The sequence below is a fragment of the Sus scrofa genome, chromosome 5, assembly GCF_000003025.6.
Source record: "Sus scrofa isolate TJ Tabasco breed Duroc chromosome 5, Sscrofa11.1, whole genome shotgun sequence".
In the NCBI taxonomy this organism is placed as follows: Eukaryota; Metazoa; Chordata; class Mammalia; order Artiodactyla; family Suidae; genus Sus; species Sus scrofa.
In genome coordinates, this window is record NC_010447.5 from 46,393,407 (window position 1) to 46,411,235 (window position 17,829).

Below are 17,829 nucleotides of genomic sequence, written 5' to 3' on the forward strand. Positions count from 1 at the left end.
AGCTACAGCTCTGATTCGACCCCTAGCCTGGGAACCTCCATATCCCATGGGAGTGGCCCTAGAAAAGGCAAAAAGAAAAAAGACCGAAAAAAAAAAATAGTGTTTGGCCCACAGTGTGCACTTACTAAACGTTTACTGAAAAAAATTTTCGAACATGATACCATATAATTGTGTGTTATTGTATATCCCTTCCTTACTCCACATTCAATGACTTCATGTTGGTAGCTTGAAATTAGCCACAGGGTGACTATTTACATCAAAGAAATTAGCAAAGCTAAGTTGGGGCTTGATCTATTGTTTGTTTTCCTGACCTATAAAGCAATGAACAAAATGTTAAATGAAGATTTAACTTAAAGGCAGTTGTTAAACAGTGAATACCACCAAATAATTGGGTAAATAATCTTCCAGTATCGGAGTTCCTGGCATGGCCCAGTGGAATCAAATCCAACTAGGAACCATGAGGTTTCGGGTTTGATCCTGGGCCTCGCTCAGTGGGTTAAGGATCTGGCATTGCCGCAAGCTGTGGTGTAGGTCGCAGACATGGCTCAGATCTGGTGTTGCTGTTGCTGTGGTGTAGGCCAGCAGCTATAGCTCTGATTAGACCCCTAGCCTGGGAACCTCCACATGTGGCCCTAAAAAAAAAAAGCCAAAAAAAAAACCCCAAAATCTTCCAGTATTAAAAATTACTATTTCAGCAAAGTCACTCATATCACTAAAAAATGAGTAAAGTTATGACCTGTCTTGACGGTTTCACTTTTATCAGTGTATAGCAAAGTGACATATGGATATATGCATCCATTCTTTTTCAGATGCTTTTCCCTTACAGGTTATTATAAAATATTGAGTATAGTTCCCTGGGATATTCAATAGATCCTTGTTGGTTACTATTTTATTTTATTTTATTTTTTTTGGCTTTAACCTCTTTTTGTTGTTAACATTATTCAATGAATTTATTACATTTATAGTTGTACAATGATCATCACAACCCAACTTTATAACATTTCCATCCAAAACCTCCAGCATCCCCCCACACCCCGACCTCTCTCCTTTAGAAACCATAAGTTTTTCAAAGTCTATGAGTCAGCATCTGTTCTGCAAAGAAGTTCAGTCTGTCCTTTTTTCAGATTCCACGTGCAAGTGATAGCATTTGGTGTTAGTGTCTCATTGTCTGACTTCACTTAGCATGATAATTTCTAGGTCCATCCATGTTGCTAAAAATGCCGGTATTTCGTTCCTTTTAATGGCTGAGTAATATTCCATTGTGTATATGTGCCACATCTTCTTGATCCTCTCCTCTGCTGATGGACATTTAGGTTGTTTCTATGTCTTGACTATTGAAAGTAGTGCTGCAATGAACAATGGAGTATATGTGTCTTTTTGAGTCATGGTTTTCTCTGGATAGATACCCAGGAGTGGGATTTCTGGACCAAATGGTAGTTCTATGTGTAGTTTTCTGAGGAATCTCCATACTGTTTTCCACAGTGGCTGCACCAATTTACAATCCCACCACCGGTGTAATAGGGTTCATTTTTCTCCACACCCTCTCCAGCACTTATTGTTTGTAGACATTTTGATGATGGCCATTCTGGCAGGTGTAAGGTGGTATCTCATAGTGGTTTTGATTTGCATTTCCTTAATAATGAGTGATGTTGAACATCTTTTCATGTGTTTTTTGGCCATCCATATATCTTCTTTGGAGAATTGTCTGTTTAGATCTTATGCCCATTTTTTGATGGGGTTATTTGTTTTTTTGGTATGGAGCTGCAGAAGGTGTTTATGAATTTTGGAGATGAATCCCTTGTCAGTCGATACATTTGCAAAGATTTTCTAGCATTCTGTGGGTTGTCTTTTTGTTTTGTTTAGGGTTTCCTTTGCTGTGCAGAAATTTTTAAGTTTCATTAAGTCCCATTTATTTTTGTTTTTACTGTCCTTACTTTAAGAGGTGGATCTGAGAGGATGTTGCTGTGGTTTATGTCGGAGAGTGCTTGGCCTATGTTTCCCTCTAAAAGTTTGACAGTATCTGGTCTTATATCTACGTCTTTGATCCATTTTGAGTTTATTTTTGTGTATGGTGTTAGGGAGTGTTCTAATTACATTCTTTTACATGTAGCTGTCCAGTTTTCCCAGCACCATTTATTGAACAGGCTGTCGTTTCTCCATTGTATGTTCTTACCTCCTTTGTCATACATTAGTTGACTGCAGGTGTGTGGGTTTAATTCTGGGCTTTCTGTCCTGTTCCACTGATCTATATGTCTGTCTTTGTGCCAGTACTATATACAGTTTTGATGACTGCTGCTATGTAGTTCCATTTTTCTTTTTCAGGATGTCTGGCTATTCTGGGTCTTTTGTGCTTCCAAACAAACTTTAAAATATTTTGTTCAAGTTCTGTGAAAAATGTCCTTGGTAATTTGATATGCATCATACTGAATCTGTAGATTGCCTTGGGTAGTACAGTCATTTTGATAATACTAACTCTTCCAATCCACGAGCATGGTATGTCTTTCCGTCTATTGGTGTCATCTTTGACTGCTTTCATCAGTGTCTTATAGTTTTCAGAGTACAGGTCTTTTGTCTTTTTAGGTAGGTTTACTCCTAGGTATTTTATTCTTTTGGATGCAATGGTAAACAGGATTGCTTCCCTAATTTCTCTTTCTGCTCTTTCATTGTTAGTGTATAGAAATGCCGTCGATTGCTGTGTGCTAATTTTGTATCCTGAGACTTTGCCAAATTCATGGATGAGCTCTAACGGTCTTCTGGTAGAGACTTAGGATTCTCTAGGTATAGTATTATGTCATCTGCAAATAGTGATAGTTTTACTTCTTCCTTTCCAATTTGGATTCCTTTTATTTCTTTTACTTCTCTGATTGCCATGGCTAGCACTTCCAGAACTATGTTGAAGAGTAGTGGTGAGAGTGGACATCCTTGTCTTGTTCCTGATCTCAGCGGGAATTCTTTCAGCTTTTCACCACTGAGAGTGATGTTAGCTCTGGGTTTGTTATATGTGGCCTTGATGATGTTGAGGTAGGTTTCCTCTGTGCCCACTTTCTGAAGGGTTTTTATCAGAAATGGGTGTTGGACTTTGTCAAAGGCTTTTTCTACATCTATTGAGAGGATCATATGGGTTTTATGCTTCAGTTTGTTAATGTGGTGCATCACGCTGATGGATTGGCAGATATTGAAGTATCCTTGCATCTCTGGGATAAATCCCACTTGATCATGATGTACAATCCTTTTAATGTATTGTTGGATGCGGTTTGCTAGTATTTTGTTGAGGATTTTTGCACCAATGTTCATCAGTGAAATTGGCCTGTAATTTTCTCTTTTTTTGTGATATCTTGGTCTGGTTTTGGTATCAGGGTGATGGTGGCCTCATAGAATGAGTTTGGAAGTGTCCCTTCCTCAGCAATTTTTTGAGATAGTTTCAGAAGGAGAGGTGTTAGCTCTTCTCTAAATGTTTGATAGAGCTTGCCTGTGAAGCCATCTGGTCCTGGACTTTTGTTTGTTGGAAGTTTTTTAATCACAGTTTCAATTTCAGTATTTGTGATTGGTCTGTTTATCTTTTCTATCTCATCTTGGTTTAGTCTTGGAAGATTGTACTTCTCTAAGAATTTGTCCATTTCTTCTCGGTTTTCCGTTTTATTGGCATATAATTGCATATAATTGTCTCATGATCCTTTGCATTTCTGCAATGTTTGTCATAACTTCTCCTTTTTCATTTCTAATTTTATTGATTTGAGTCCTCTCTCTTTTTTTCTTGCTAAGTCTGGCTAAGGGTTTATCAATATCGTTGATCTTTTCAAAGAACCAGCTTTTCGTTTCATTGATCTTTTCTATGGGTTTCTTTGTTTCTATTTCACTGCTTTCTGCTCTGATCTTTATGATTTCTTTCCTTCTGCTAACTTTAAGTTTTGTCTGTTCTCTCTTGAGCTGCTTTAGACGTAAAGTTAGGTTGTTTAAGCTTTTTCTTGTTTCTTGAGGTGGGCTTGTATTGCTATAAACTTTCCTCTTAGAACTGCTTTTTCTGCATCCCATAGATTTTGGAGTGTCATTTCTTTGCTGTCATTTGTTTCTTGGTATTTTTTTTATTTCCTCTTTGATTTCTTCAGTGTTTACTAGCACGATGTTTAGTCTCCACGTGTTTGTGTTTTTTGCAGATTTTTTCTTGTTGTTGATTTCCAGTCGTATAGCACTGTGGTCAGAAAAGATGCTTGATATGATTTCGATTTTCTTAAAGTTACCGAGGCTTGATTTGTAGCCTAGGATGTAATCAATCTTAGAGAATGTTCCATGTGCACTTGAGAAGAATATGTATTCTGTTGCTTTTGGATGGAATGTCCTATAAATATCTGTTAAGTCCATCTGGTTTAATGCATCATTCAGGGCCTGTGTTTCCTTATTGATTTTCTATCTGGATGATCTGCCCCTTGCTGTAAGTGGGGTGTTAAAGTCCCCCACTATGATCGTGTTATTGTAGATTTGTCCTTTTAAGGTTGTTAGCAGTTGCCTTATATAGTGTGGTGAACCTATGTTGGGTGCATAGATATTTACAATTGTTATATCTTCTTCTTGGATTGATCCTTTGATCATTAGGTAGTGACCTTCCTTGTCCTTTAAAATATTCTTCATTAAAAGTCTATTTTGTCTGATATGAGTATTGCTACTCCAGCTTTCTTTTGATTCCCGTTTGCATGGAGTATTTTCTTCCATCCTCTCACTTTCAATTTGTATGTGTCCCTAGAAGTGAAGTGGGTCTCTTGAAGACAGCCTATATATGGGTCTTGTTTTTGTATGCATTCAGCCAGTCTATGTCTTTTGATTGGAGCATTTAGTCCATTAACATTTAAGATACTTATTAATATGTACGTTCTTTTTGCCATGTTATTAGTTGCTTTGGATTTGTTTTTGTTACTCTTTTTTCTTCCCTTCTCTTGTTCTTTCCTCTTGTGGTTTGATGACTATCTTTAGTATTGTATTTGAGTTGATTTTTCTTATTTGTTTGTGTATCAATTGCAGATTTTTGTTTTGCAGTTACTCTGTAATTTCGATATGAGACTCTCTCTCTCTCTCTCTCTCTCTCTCTCTCTCTCTCTCTCTCTGTATATATATAGGAGATTGTTTTAATTTGTTGGTTTCTTAATTGGACATTCGTCTTCATTGTCCTGCATTTGTACCCTCCTCTTCTCACAATTTCTGATTTGGGTGGCATAATTGTGTGTGGATGATTTTGTATCGTTACTGTATATATAACTTTACTGGTGAGCACTGCCATTTGTGGCATTTTGTTTCTGGTTGTGTCTTTTCCTTTTCTGCCTAGAGAAGTTCCTTTAGTATTTGTTGTAAAGCTGGTTTATTGTTTCTGAATTCTCTTAGCTTTTGCTTATCTGTGAAGCTTTTGATTTCTCCTTCAAATCTGAATGAGAGCCTTGCTGGGTAAAGTAATCTTGGTTGGAGGTTTTTTCCTTTCATCACGTTAAGTATATTGTGCCACTCTCTTCCAATCTGCAGAGTTTCTGCTGAAAAATCTGCCAATAACTTTATTGGGGTTCCCTTGCATGTCATTTGTTTCTTTTCCCAGCTGCTTTCAATATTTCTCTTTGTCTTTAATTTTGGTCAGTTTGTTTAATATGTGTCTTGGGATATTCCTCCTTGGGTCTATTTTACATGGTACTTGTTGTGCTTCCTGGATTTGAGTGAGTGGTTCCTTTCCCATGTTAGGGAAGTTTTCAGCTATTATCTCTTGAAATATTCTTTTCTGTCCCTTTCTCTCTCTCTTCTCCTTTTGGCACCCCTATAATATGGATGTTGGTACATTTAACATTGTCCCAGAATTCTGAGACTCTCTTCATTTCTTTTCAATCATTTTTCTCTTTTCTGTTCTGCATCAGTGATTTCCACTAGTTCTCCACCTCGCTTATTCATTCTGCTTCCTGTATTCTTCTGTTGGTTGCTTCTAATGAATTTTTTATTTCAGTTACTGTATTTTGCATCTCTTTGCTTAAGTTTCATATCTTGTATCTCTTTGCTCAGTGTTTCCTGTAAATTATCCATCTTTGCCTCCAGTTTATTTCCAATGTCTTGCATCATTTTCAGCATCAACAGTCTCAAGTCTTTTTCCTCAAGGCTGAGAATCTCCTGATCACTTAGCTGTTTTTCTGGTTTTTTTTTCTTTCTCCCTCATCTGAGTTATAGTTCCCTATCTTTTCATTTGTATAGGTTTTTGGCATGGTGACCTTTTTACAGATAATAGAGTTGTAGCCTCCCCTACTTCTGGTGTCTGCCCCCCTTGTGGCTGAAGTTGGTGCAGGGGTTTGCTGTAGGCTTCTTGATGGGAGGGACTGGTGCCTGCCCGCTAGTAGGTGGAGCTGATTCTTTTCCCTCTGGTGGGTGGGTCTTTGTCTCTGGTTGAGATTAGAGGTGGCTATGTGTGGTGGGGGTGTGCTTCAGGCAGCTGATTACTGATGGGTGGGGCTGTGATCCCACCTGGATTGTTTGGCCTGGGGCTTCTCAGGGCTGATGGGTGGGGCCACATTTTCCCAAAATGGCCACCTCCAGAGAAATGTACACTGGTAAATATTCCCAAGAACTTTGCTTTCAATGCCTTTCCCCCACAACAAGCCACAGTCACCCCCTGTTTTACCAAGAGATCCCCCAAGAACTGCAGTCAGTTCTGACCCAGATTCCAATGGAAACTTTGCTTTGCCCTGGGACCCAGTGCATGTGAAAGTCTGCATGTGCCTTTCAAGGATGGGATCTCCATTCCCCCCAGTCCTGTGGAGCTCCTGCACTACAATCCCCACTGGTCTTCAATGCTAGATGCTCCAGGGACTCTTTCTCCCAGTGCCAGATCCCCAGGCACAGAGACTTGATATGGAGCTCAGAACTTTCCATCCTGTAGGTGAGTCTCTGTGATACAATTACTTTCCAGTCCATGGGGCTTCCCACCCAGGAGGTATGAGCTTACTTATATCACATAATTGCTCCTCCTACCTCTTGATGTGGCCTCCTCTTTGTCTTCTGGAGTAGGATATCTTTTTGAAAGTTTCCAGTCCATTTGGTTAAGATTGCTCAGTATTTGGTTGTGATTTTGTTGTTTTTAGAAGAGAAGTTGAACTCCAGTCCTTCTGTTCCTGGTTACTATTTTATATACAGTAGTGTGTATAGGTTAATCCCAAACTCCAAATTTACCCCTCCCCCCACACACTTCTCCTTTGGTAACCATAAGTTTGTGTTCTATGCCTGTGGGTCTATTTCTGTTAGTACATAGGTTTATTTGTATTATTTTATTCATAGTCCACATACAAATGATATCACATAATATTTGTCTTTGTCTGGTTTACTTCACTTAATATGATAATCTCTAATTCCATCCATCTTACTGCAAATGGCATTATTTCATTCCTTTTTATGGCTGAATAATATTCCATACACACACACACACACACACACACCTTCTTTACTCAGTCCTCTGCTGATGAATATTTACTTTGCTTCCATGACCTAGCTATTATAAATAGTGCTGCTATGAACATAGGGGGTGTATGTATCTTTTTGAATAATAATTTTCTCCAGATATATGCCCAAGAGTGGTATTGCTGGGTCATATGGTAATTCTATTTTTAGTTCTGTAAACTAAACTTTTACTTATTAATGTAAAGGAAAATATCAACAACATCCACATCAAAACTCTACTTGGAGAGCTGCCTATTAAAAATGTTCCAGCAAACCATTGCCCCTCACCCCTGTGGGCCCATAGATCTGGCCCCAGCTGCCGCCCTTCCTAACACTATCTTCTGCATCTAAGATCCAGTCATACTGATCTTTGTTGAGATAGCCCCAAATACCAAGTTTTTCCTACCTCTAATTCTCAATATTTATCTGTTGGGAATTTCTTCCCATAGATTTCTGCATAGCTGGCTCCTTCTCATCATTCCAGTCTCAGATCAAATTTCCCCTAAGAGAGACTTTCTCTGAGTAAAGTAACTCCTTCATCCTAGTTCCTGTCCTCATTATCCCATTTTATTGGCCTCACTGCATTGCATCACATTAATTTACAGGTTAATTGGCTTCCTCCTGAGCCCATAATAGGAAGTTCACTAGAGCCATGACTTGTCTGTTTTCAGTGTATCCTTTGCATTTGGTACAGTGCCTGGCACACAGTAGGCACTCAGTGAATAATCGTCAACTGACCAAAATCTATTTAATTAGAGACTATCAGGCAACAATCTCAGCTTATTTCTATCACTTTTAAATAAGCATAGCCAATATATAGTAAATCTTGTTAGAAACAAGGTTGTGATAGAAGCTGTGGGAAAATGCAAGAGGGGCAGGACTCTCCACCCACAGAACTTCAGCACCAGTCCTGGACACTGCTGCCCAGTGCATCTTTTCTTCCTCTACTCTTCCTTGCTCCTCCTCATGTGCTCCCAGGGAATCCCATACTTGAGAGAAGAGTTTAAAACAGTGATTCACCAAAAGAATCGAAAGATTGAGAATCAAACCTTTAGTCTGCAAGGTTTAGAAGCAAGGTGTAAGATGCTAGACCAGGGGGCAGAGGGTGAGATCAAATCTTACAGAAGTAAAATGGTTCTACTGGACACTAACCATGCACCAAGACAAAGAGATGACTAAAATATATGTATTAAATAAGTCCATTGGAAACGCTTCTCTTCCCAGAAGGAAAGATAAATTAATCCAATAATCTTTTTTTTTTTTTTTTTTTTTTTTTTTTTAGGGCTGCACCTGCAGCATATGGAGGTTCCCAGGCTAGGGGTCCATCAGAGCGGCAGCTGCTGGCCTACAACACAGCCACAGCAACACAGGATCCAAGGCGCATCTGCAGCCTACACCACAGCTCACGGCAACGATGGATCCTTAACCCACTGAGTGAGGCCAGGGATTGAAACTGCAGTCTCATGCTTCCTAGTCATATTTGTTTCTGCTGCACCATGAGAGGAACTCCAATCTAATAATCTTTAAAACACTTACAAAGCTTGATCTTGTTAGGCTCTACTCAATTTATAACTTGCATCAAAAATCACAGAGGTCTCTGGCCACGTTAAGGTAGTTGTGTTGGCTGCCATGTTTTTCTCTCATATGGACTCTGTGTAGATTAGGTGACTCACTTACAGTTGGATCTACTCAACACAGCATTTATTCACCAGAAAGAGAATTATTTAAATGCTTTTGGCCTCAATTATTTGCCTTAACCATACAGCCTATTTTTTTGTATAGAAAATATTTAGGACATCCATTTTATAACCATGCCTCGAATCACTTGAAATTTCAAAAGGACTATACCTTTCTTCTTTGAGTTGGATAAGCATTCATGCTCTTCTTTGACGGAAATTTTACAACTCTTCATTCGACAGAAAAAGGACCGTCTTGAGCCAGAATACACACGACTCCTTTCAGTGTGGAAATTACTGTGTACTTGCAAACCAGCTTTCAGAGTGCAAGGAGGCAAGAGAGTAAGATGAAAATAAGATTTTCAAAAGATTTTGAAATTATATCCTAACATTTTCTGGTCATCTATTGCACAAGAAATAGTTATTGACATAATTCTATAGTAAGCCCCAAAGTAAAACATACCAAAAAAAAGTATTTGTCAAGCAATCACATTCTGATAACTTATAATCACTTGCAATTTATCTTTCTATTTTTCCCCAGAGTGCTGATTATAAAAATAATATAAATGAAATAAAAATTAAATGAAAAAATCTGAACTAAAATTGTAAACAATGGCATAATGCATTATTATTATTTATATTATAAATAATTATTTGGTAATAAGCATTTTCAGAGAAGATAAGTACTTTTGGAGAAGATAAAGAATATGAATACATCCCAAGCACAATAATAAAGATTAAGTTATTCATATGGAGTAGACTTCACACATTTAAGAAAGAGAATAGGAGTTCCTGTTGTGGCTTGGAAGGTTAAGAACCCAACTAGAATCCATGAGGATGTGGGTTTGATCCCTGGCCTTGCTCAGGGTATTAAGCATCCAGCATTGCTTCAAGCTGCAGTGTAGGTCTCAGATGTGGCTCGTATCTGGCGTGGCTGTGGCTGTGGCTGCAGCTGCAACTTTGATTCAGTTCCTAGCCTGGGAACTTCCACATGCTGTGGGTTTGGCCTTAAACAGGCAAAAAAAAAAAAAAAAAAAAAAAAAAAAAAAAAGAGAGAGAGAGAGAAAGAATACTTATCCCTCAGCATACAGCTAAATAACAAAAAACCAGCAATTTTTAATCTCAAATTATACTGTCCTATAAAGATTTTATTAGCATATGAAAAATAGACTACTTCTTCTATTTTCCCCAAAGCATCTTCATATGAATATTGGTTCTCTTATGTGTGTACAAATAACATGATTTCCCCATATATTGTTTTTTTTAAACTGAGGTTGTTTATTATCAAATTTACTAAATTATTCTCCTCTTATCAAAACCATAATTAGCTAACTTTTTAAAACACCATATATCTACACTTTTAAGTAAAAACTATATTTACATGAAATGGTAAGAATGCGGAAATGAGTACTTACTTTTAGCATCCATTAACTTCTCTCTTGGTGAAATATCAGAGGAGGAAAGTTGTTCTTTTACTTTGGCAACATCTTTTGGATGTAAGAAGTCAAATAAGCTTTGTCCGGTCAAACTAGCCTGTTTATAAGGTAGACGTTCATTTAAAATCAGTATCATGATATTTGTACATCTCCTCATGCAGACATATACTTTTCCTTTTGTTAAAGTTGCTTTTTCTTAAGCTCAGATATATCTGCTACACTGGGTGATGTTAGCTTAGTCAGTGTTAAAAGCAGAGTGATTCACACAGACCCATAATCAGATTCATACAAACCACATACACGTACCTAATTCTATTAACATCCTTCAGTTCACATGTTACTTCTAAGTCATATTATGATTTACTTTAAACTTTACCAATTGTAAAAATGAAGAGATTATAGTATAGCATAATATAGAAGTCACAGAATACCTGTGATTTTATGGTATGACTCAGCAATTTACCATTTACCATACTGTTTACAAAAAAAATCACACGGTATTAGCATTTGTTTTTTGGTCAGGATTTATTTATTTTTTGATTGAAGTATAGTTGATATACAATGTTATATTAGTTGCTGGTGTACAGCAAAGTGATTCAGCTGTGTATATTCTTTTTTATATTCTTTTACATTATTGTTTATTATAGAATATTGAATATGGTTCCTTGTGCTATAGAGTTGGACCTTGTTTATCTATTTTATATGTGGTAGTTTGCACGTGCTAATCCCAAACTCCTAATTTATCCTTCCGCGACCCCTTTCCCCTTTGGTAACTATAAGTTTGTTTTCTATGTCTGTGAGTCTATTTCTGTTTTGTAAATAAGTTCATTTGTGTCATATTTCAAATTTCACATATAAGTGATATCATGTGGTATTTGTCTTTTTCTGACTTCAGTTAGTATGATAATCTCTAGTTTCATCGATGTTGCTGGTAAATGGCATTAGTTCTTTTTATGGCTGAGTAATAGTCCATTGTGTATGTATACACATCTTCTTTTTCTTCTTTTTTTCTTTTTGGCCACGTCCACAGAATGCAGATGTTCCTGGGACAGGGATCAAACCTGAGCCACAGCAATGACCCAAGCCACTGCAGTGACAATATGGATCCTTAACCTGCTGCCCCACAAGAAAACTCCTGTATAAATACCACATCTTCTTTATCCATTTATCTGTTGATAAATTTAGGTTGCTTTCACGTCTTGGCTTTTGTAAATAGTCCTGCTATGAAACTGAGGGGCATGTTTCTTTTTGCATTAGAGTTTTCTCTGGATATATGTCCAGAAGTGGGATTGCTGGATGATATGGCAGTTGCAGTTTTAGTTTTTTTAAGGAACCTCCATACTGTTCTCCACACTGACTACACCAATTTGCATTCCCACCAACAGTGTATGGAGGGTTCCTTTTTCGCCACACCCTCTCCAGCATTTGTTATTGGTAGACTTTTTAATGATAACCATTCTGACCAGTGTGAGGTGGAAATTTATTGTAGTTTTGCTTTTTCTTTTTTTGCTTTTTAGGGCTGCACCCATGGCATATGGAGGTTTCCAGGCTAGGGGTCTGATTGAAGCTACAGCTGCTGGCCTATGCCACAGCCACAGCAACACAGGGTCCGAGCCACATCTGCAACCTACACCACAGCTCATGGCAACACCAAATCCTTAACCCACTGAGCAAGGCCAGGGATCAAACCTGCAACCTCATGGTTCCTAGTCAGATTTGTTTCTGCTGTGCCATGATGAGAACTCCTGTAGTTTTTCTTTTCCTTATCTTTCTTATTTGGCTGCCCTGCAGCATGTGGAGTTCCTGGGCCAGGAAATCAGATCTGAGCCACAGGTGCAACCTATGCCACAGCTGCAGCAATGCCAGCTGCTAGGGATTGAACCTGCATTGCTGATTCCATTGCACCACAGTGGGAACTCCCCTTATAGTAGTTTTGATTTGCATTTCTCTGATAATTAGTTATGTTGAGCATCTTTTCATGTGCCTGTTGGTCATCTGTATGTCTTCTTTGGAGAAATGTCTATTCAGGTCTTCTGCCCATTTTTCAATTGGGTTGTTTGTTGTTTTGTTGTTGAGTTGTATGAACTATTTGAATATTTTAGATATTAAGCCCTTGCATAACATTTGCAAACATATTCTCCAAGTCCAATAGGTTGTCTTTTTGTTTGTTTATGATTTCCTTTGCTATGCAAAGCTGATAAGTTTGATTACGTCCTATTCATTTATTTTTGCTTTTATTTCTATTGCCTTGGGAGACTGACCTAGGAAAACATTGGTACACTTTATGTTGAAGAATGTTTTCTCTATGTTCTCTACTCGGAGTTTTATGGTGTCATGTCTTAAATTTAAGTCTTTAGGCCATTTTGCTCATTTTTGTGTATAGCGCAAAGTTCTAACTTCACTGATTTACATGCAGCTGTCCAGCTTTCCTAACACCATTTGCTAAAGAGATTGTGTTTTCTCCACTGTATAATCTGCCTCCTTTGTTAAAGATTAATTACCATAGGTGTGTGGGTTTATTCCTGGGCTCTCTATTTTGTTCCATTGATCCATATTTCTGTTTCTGTGCCAATACCATAATGTTTTGATAAATGTAGGTTTGTAGTATTGTCTGCAGTCTGGAAGGCTTATGCCTCCAGCTTTGTTCTTTTTCCTCAGGATTGCTTTGGCAATTCTGGGTCTTTTATGGTTCCTTATAAATTTTAGGATTTTTTGGTTCTAGTTCTGTGAAAAATGTCATGGCTAATTTGATGGGGATTGCATTATATCTGTTGATTTCTTTGGGTACCATGGCTATTTTTTTTTTTCTTTTTAGGAACACACCTTTGGCATATGGAGTTTCCCAGGGTAGGGGCTTGAATTGGAGCTACAGCTGCTAGCCTATGCCACAGCCACAGCAACACCAGGTCCAAGCCACCTCTGTGACCTACACCACAGCTTGCTGAAATCCCAGATTCTTAACACACTGAGCTAGACCAGGGATCAAACCCACAACCTCATAGACACTAGTCACTATCCAGACTAAGCCACAGTGGGAACTCCAGTATGGCCATTTTAACAACAGAAATTCTTCCAATCCAAGAGCCTGGGATATCCTTCCATCTCTTTGAATCATCTTCAGCTTTCCTTATCAATGTCTTATAGTTCTTAGGATATGTTTTTCATCTCTTTGGTCAGGTTCATTCCTAAATATTTTATTTTTTAAATGTGATTTTTTTTTGTCTTTTTTTTTTTTGGGCCGCACATGCAGCATGTGGAGGTTCCCAGGCTAGGGGTCCAATCAGAGCTGTTGCTGCGGGCCTATGCCACAGCCACAGCAACTAGGGATCCGAGCCACATCTGCAACCTACACCACAGCTCATGGCAATGCTGGATCCTTAACCCACTGAGCGAGGCCAGGGATTGAACCCACAACCTCATGGTTCCTAGTCGGACTCATTTCCTCTGCACCATGACAGGAACTCCTAAATGTGATTTTAAAACATTTTTTGTTTGTTTTACTTTATCTTCTGATACTTCATTATTAGTGTAAAGAAATGAAATAGATTCTGTACATTAATCTTTTATCCTGCTACATTGCTGAATTCATTTATTAGTTTAAATAGTTTTTATATAGAGTCTTTGGTGTTTTCTATATATAGTATCATGTCATCTGCATATAAGGACAATTTTGCCTCTTCCCTTCCAATTTGGATACCTTATATTTCCTTTTCTTATCTGATTGCTGTGGCTAGGACTTCCAATACCATGTAGAATAGAAGTTCACCACACTATTCATTCAAAATCAAACCTGGCCATGAGATATCACCTCACACCAGTCAGAATGGCCATCATTAATAAATCCACAAATAACAAGTGCTGGAGGGGCTGTGGAGAAAAGGGAACCCTCCTGCACTGTCGGTGGGAATGGAAACTGGTACAGCCACTATGGAGAACAGTTTGGAGATACCTTAGAAATCTATACATAGAACTTCCATATGACCCCGCAATCCCACTCTTGGGCATCTATCTGGACAAAACTCTACTTAAAAGAGACACATGCACCTGCATGTTCATTGCAGCACTATTCACAATAGCCAGGACATGGAAACAACCCAAATGTCCATCGACAGATGATTGGATTCGGAAGAGGTGGTATATATACACAATGGAATACTACTCAGCCATAAAAAAGAATGACATAATGCCATTTGCAGCAACATGGATGGAACTAGAGACTCTCATACTGAGTGAAATGAGCCAGAAAGACATAGACAAATACATATGATATCACTTATAACTGGAATCTAATATCCAGCACAAATGAACATCTCCTCAGAAAAGAAAATCATGGACTTGGAGAAAAGACTTGTGGCTGCCTGATGGGAGGGGGAGGGGGAGGGAGTGGGAGGGATCGGGAGCTTGGGCTTATCAGACACAACTTAGACTAGATTTACAAGGAGATCCTGCTGAATAGCATTGAGAACTTTGTCTAGATACTCATGTTGCAACAGAAGAAACGGTGGGGGGAAAATGTAATTGTAATGTGTACATGTAAGGATAACCTGACCCCCTTGCTGTACAGTGGGAAAAAAAAAAAAATCAAACCTGGGCCACCTCCCACTTGGCATTCCACTCCTTCCCAAATGCAGAGCCTTCCTTTGCCCATGACTTTGCTTAGCTTGCATGGTCTTATCACCTGGATTTCATTACCCCTTCTCTATAAACTCGATTCCTTAGCCAATCCAGCCACTGGTCTTTTACTCCCTAAATTCCAAGATTCCATCTCCCAATATGTCTTCCTCCCCTTCTCTGCTCATCATAAAGCCTAGCAGGCATTCTACTTAACATGTGAAACCTTCCTAACCCACAGTGATCACCTCTCTTCTAAACTCCATTCTTACTCAAATATACATTCTTATAGTAGGTAGAACAAATGGACAAGCTGGTCCAAGTAGCATCAAGTGCTTGGCTGTTAGATATCTCAGACTAAAAAAGAAACAAAAAAAACCCTAGCAGTCTGATTTATACATCAGTCTATTGTGTGACTGGCTAATAAAAGTCTATGCCCAGAATTCTGCTTTAGAGCAAATCACTTTTCTGAATCCGAAAACCTGAGGACAAGACTGTACTATGAGGAGGTCTCAAAGAACTCCTGAGCAGTCACTGAGTCTCTTGAATAGTCTCTGAAATGCAAAGTCAGTGTCCAGTGGGTCTGGACTCCATGTCACTAATTTGGAACTTAATAGTTACCTTGAACTGTCAAGTTTCTTGGTGTGTATGTGTGTATGTGGGTAATGTTCTCTATCTCAGATTAGAAGATAGAATAATCAAGTCTTGCCCTGCTTTCATGTCCCCAGCTATAACCAGCTGCATGATTCATTTGGTTTTCATTCCTTCTGTAGGTAGGCTCATAACATCTTTTTCTGTTATTTAACTCATTATCTATGAATGTCTTCTGTCCCTCCAAATTTTCAAGTTTTGGGGGGAATATAGGCTGAGATTAACAGGAATTATTTAAGATTAAAGCTGTGAGCTATCTTGGTTTTATAGTAATTATTATATAATTTATATATTTATCATACTTTAATTATTTTATTTCTATTTTAAAGGAGACCAGAGGTGCTAGCTTATTCATTCTGTTGGTTTTAGGGCTATAGTTTCTGAGTAACTAGTTTAAGTTAAATGGTGTTCCGTAATGAGGAGGCAAATCAATCACACTGCTGGTTAAATAGAAGATGTATTCCAGAGTCTGTTGCCAGAGCCTAGATCAAAAGCTGTTTTATAGTCCATATAACTTAATAAATAATAACACTGTCTCTTGGAGGAAACACAGAATGGTGACTAATATTTTTCAGATATTCAAATATGATGGCTTATTTAGTGCTTACATCCTGGGAGACAGGTATAATCATAATTTCCATTTTACACAGGCAGAAGCTGAGGTTCACGAAAATGAAATAACCTGCTGCAGGAAGTAAACACTCCTGTCAGTAACTCTTCACACATCTTCCCATGTCTCTTGGAGTTCTAACTTAGCAGAACCTAATCCCACAGTCTAATTGGAGGAAAGAATTCAGAAAAAGAGCTTGCAGATATGTATTTTTATAAAAAAACATAGTAGGAAAAAATCCTCAGTTTTGGATACCTGATCATAGTTAAGTATTTTGGAGACTGATTTAGAAATGAAGATGATTTTTCCTCTTTCACATCCAACAACAAATAGGAAGCCTTCTGCAGTCTAGGATTTAAAAATACAAAGTGAATATTTAAAAAGATCCTCTGTCTCTTATTATGCACACATTCAGATTTGGAGGAAATTATTGTAGCAATAACACTAATAGAGTGGTCATAAGAGCTAGTAAAATTATGTTCTCAATAGGTAAAAAGATTGGTAACATCAAATCAACTCCCCAGTCTAAATTAATGTTTCTCACATGGGAAGTTCAGGCATGGAATTGTTGAGATATTTCATAATGTAAAAATTACCTATACTTGTACAGAAACTCTGTTAAATGTCAAAACACATCAATAGTAGTTGTCAATGGATGTGATGAAATGGAAGGTCTGTGCAGATTTGGATGAAGAGAGTATCAGGAATATTATATTTGAAAGCAGCTGTTCAAATAAAAAGTGGGCTTTTTTAAAAAGTAAAAGAAAAGTAGACAAATGTATATCAAAAATCTTTCTATTTAATCACATATGGTGTAAAGCCTAGTAGTTACAGCACAAGATCAAGATACATGTTACCTCCCGGGGCAGCATAAGCCAATGATACAGTCACATTTTCCAAGTCAAATAAACCTCTAGACCAGTGACTCTGAAACCCACGCATACAAAATGATGAGGACAGAAATGTCGAAGCATCAACTTACAGCCCATTAAGTAGGCAGTGGCTGGCTCTTTGCAGAGAATAGGATCCTGAAGTAATACAGTACAAGGTAGATGGTTTTGAAGGAGGAGGAGGTAATGGTGGGGGACAGAGCCTCTCGTGTGGGAGGGAGTCCATCAGTCAGTGTAAGGAGCTTAGCCTTAAGGGCAGGTATACTAGGAGTTCCTGTTGTGGCTCAACGGTAACAAATACAACTAGTATCCATGAGGACATGGGTTTGATCCCTGGCCTCACTCAATAGATTAAGGATCTGGTGTTGCCGTGAGCTGTGGTGTAGGTTGCAGACACACCTCCGATCTGGTGTTGCTATAGCAGTGGTGTAGGCTGGCAGCTACAGCTCTGATTTTCGACCCCTAGCCTGGGAACTGGTAAATTCCATACGCCGCAGGTATGGCCC

The 17,829-nt window shown here is 38.3% G+C and overlaps 1 protein-coding gene across 10 annotated transcripts in view; it reads right to left on the bottom strand.

The window, feature by feature from the left end:
* ARNTL2 (aryl hydrocarbon receptor nuclear translocator like 2) overlaps nt 1–17,829 on the bottom strand; it is a 192,497-nt gene that overhangs the window by 103,534 nt on the left and 71,134 nt on the right. For 8 of the 10 annotated variants that reach the window (XR_002344063.1, XM_021092157.1, XM_021092156.1 and 5 more), the window contains 3 exons: nt 16,689–16,781; nt 10,541–10,658; nt 9,298–9,441 (listed from right to left, as the gene is read on the bottom strand). Coding sequence is in view for 9 of the 10 variants with exons in the window: in XM_021092157.1 (XP_020947816.1) it covers nt 9,298–9,441; nt 10,541–10,658; nt 16,689–16,781 (355 nt within the window). In the remaining variant the exon portion in view is untranslated. The remainder of the gene's footprint in view (nt 1–9,297; nt 9,442–10,540; nt 10,659–16,688; nt 16,782–17,829) is intronic. The other 2 variants (XM_021092159.1, XM_021092153.1) reach the window with 1 other exon arrangement.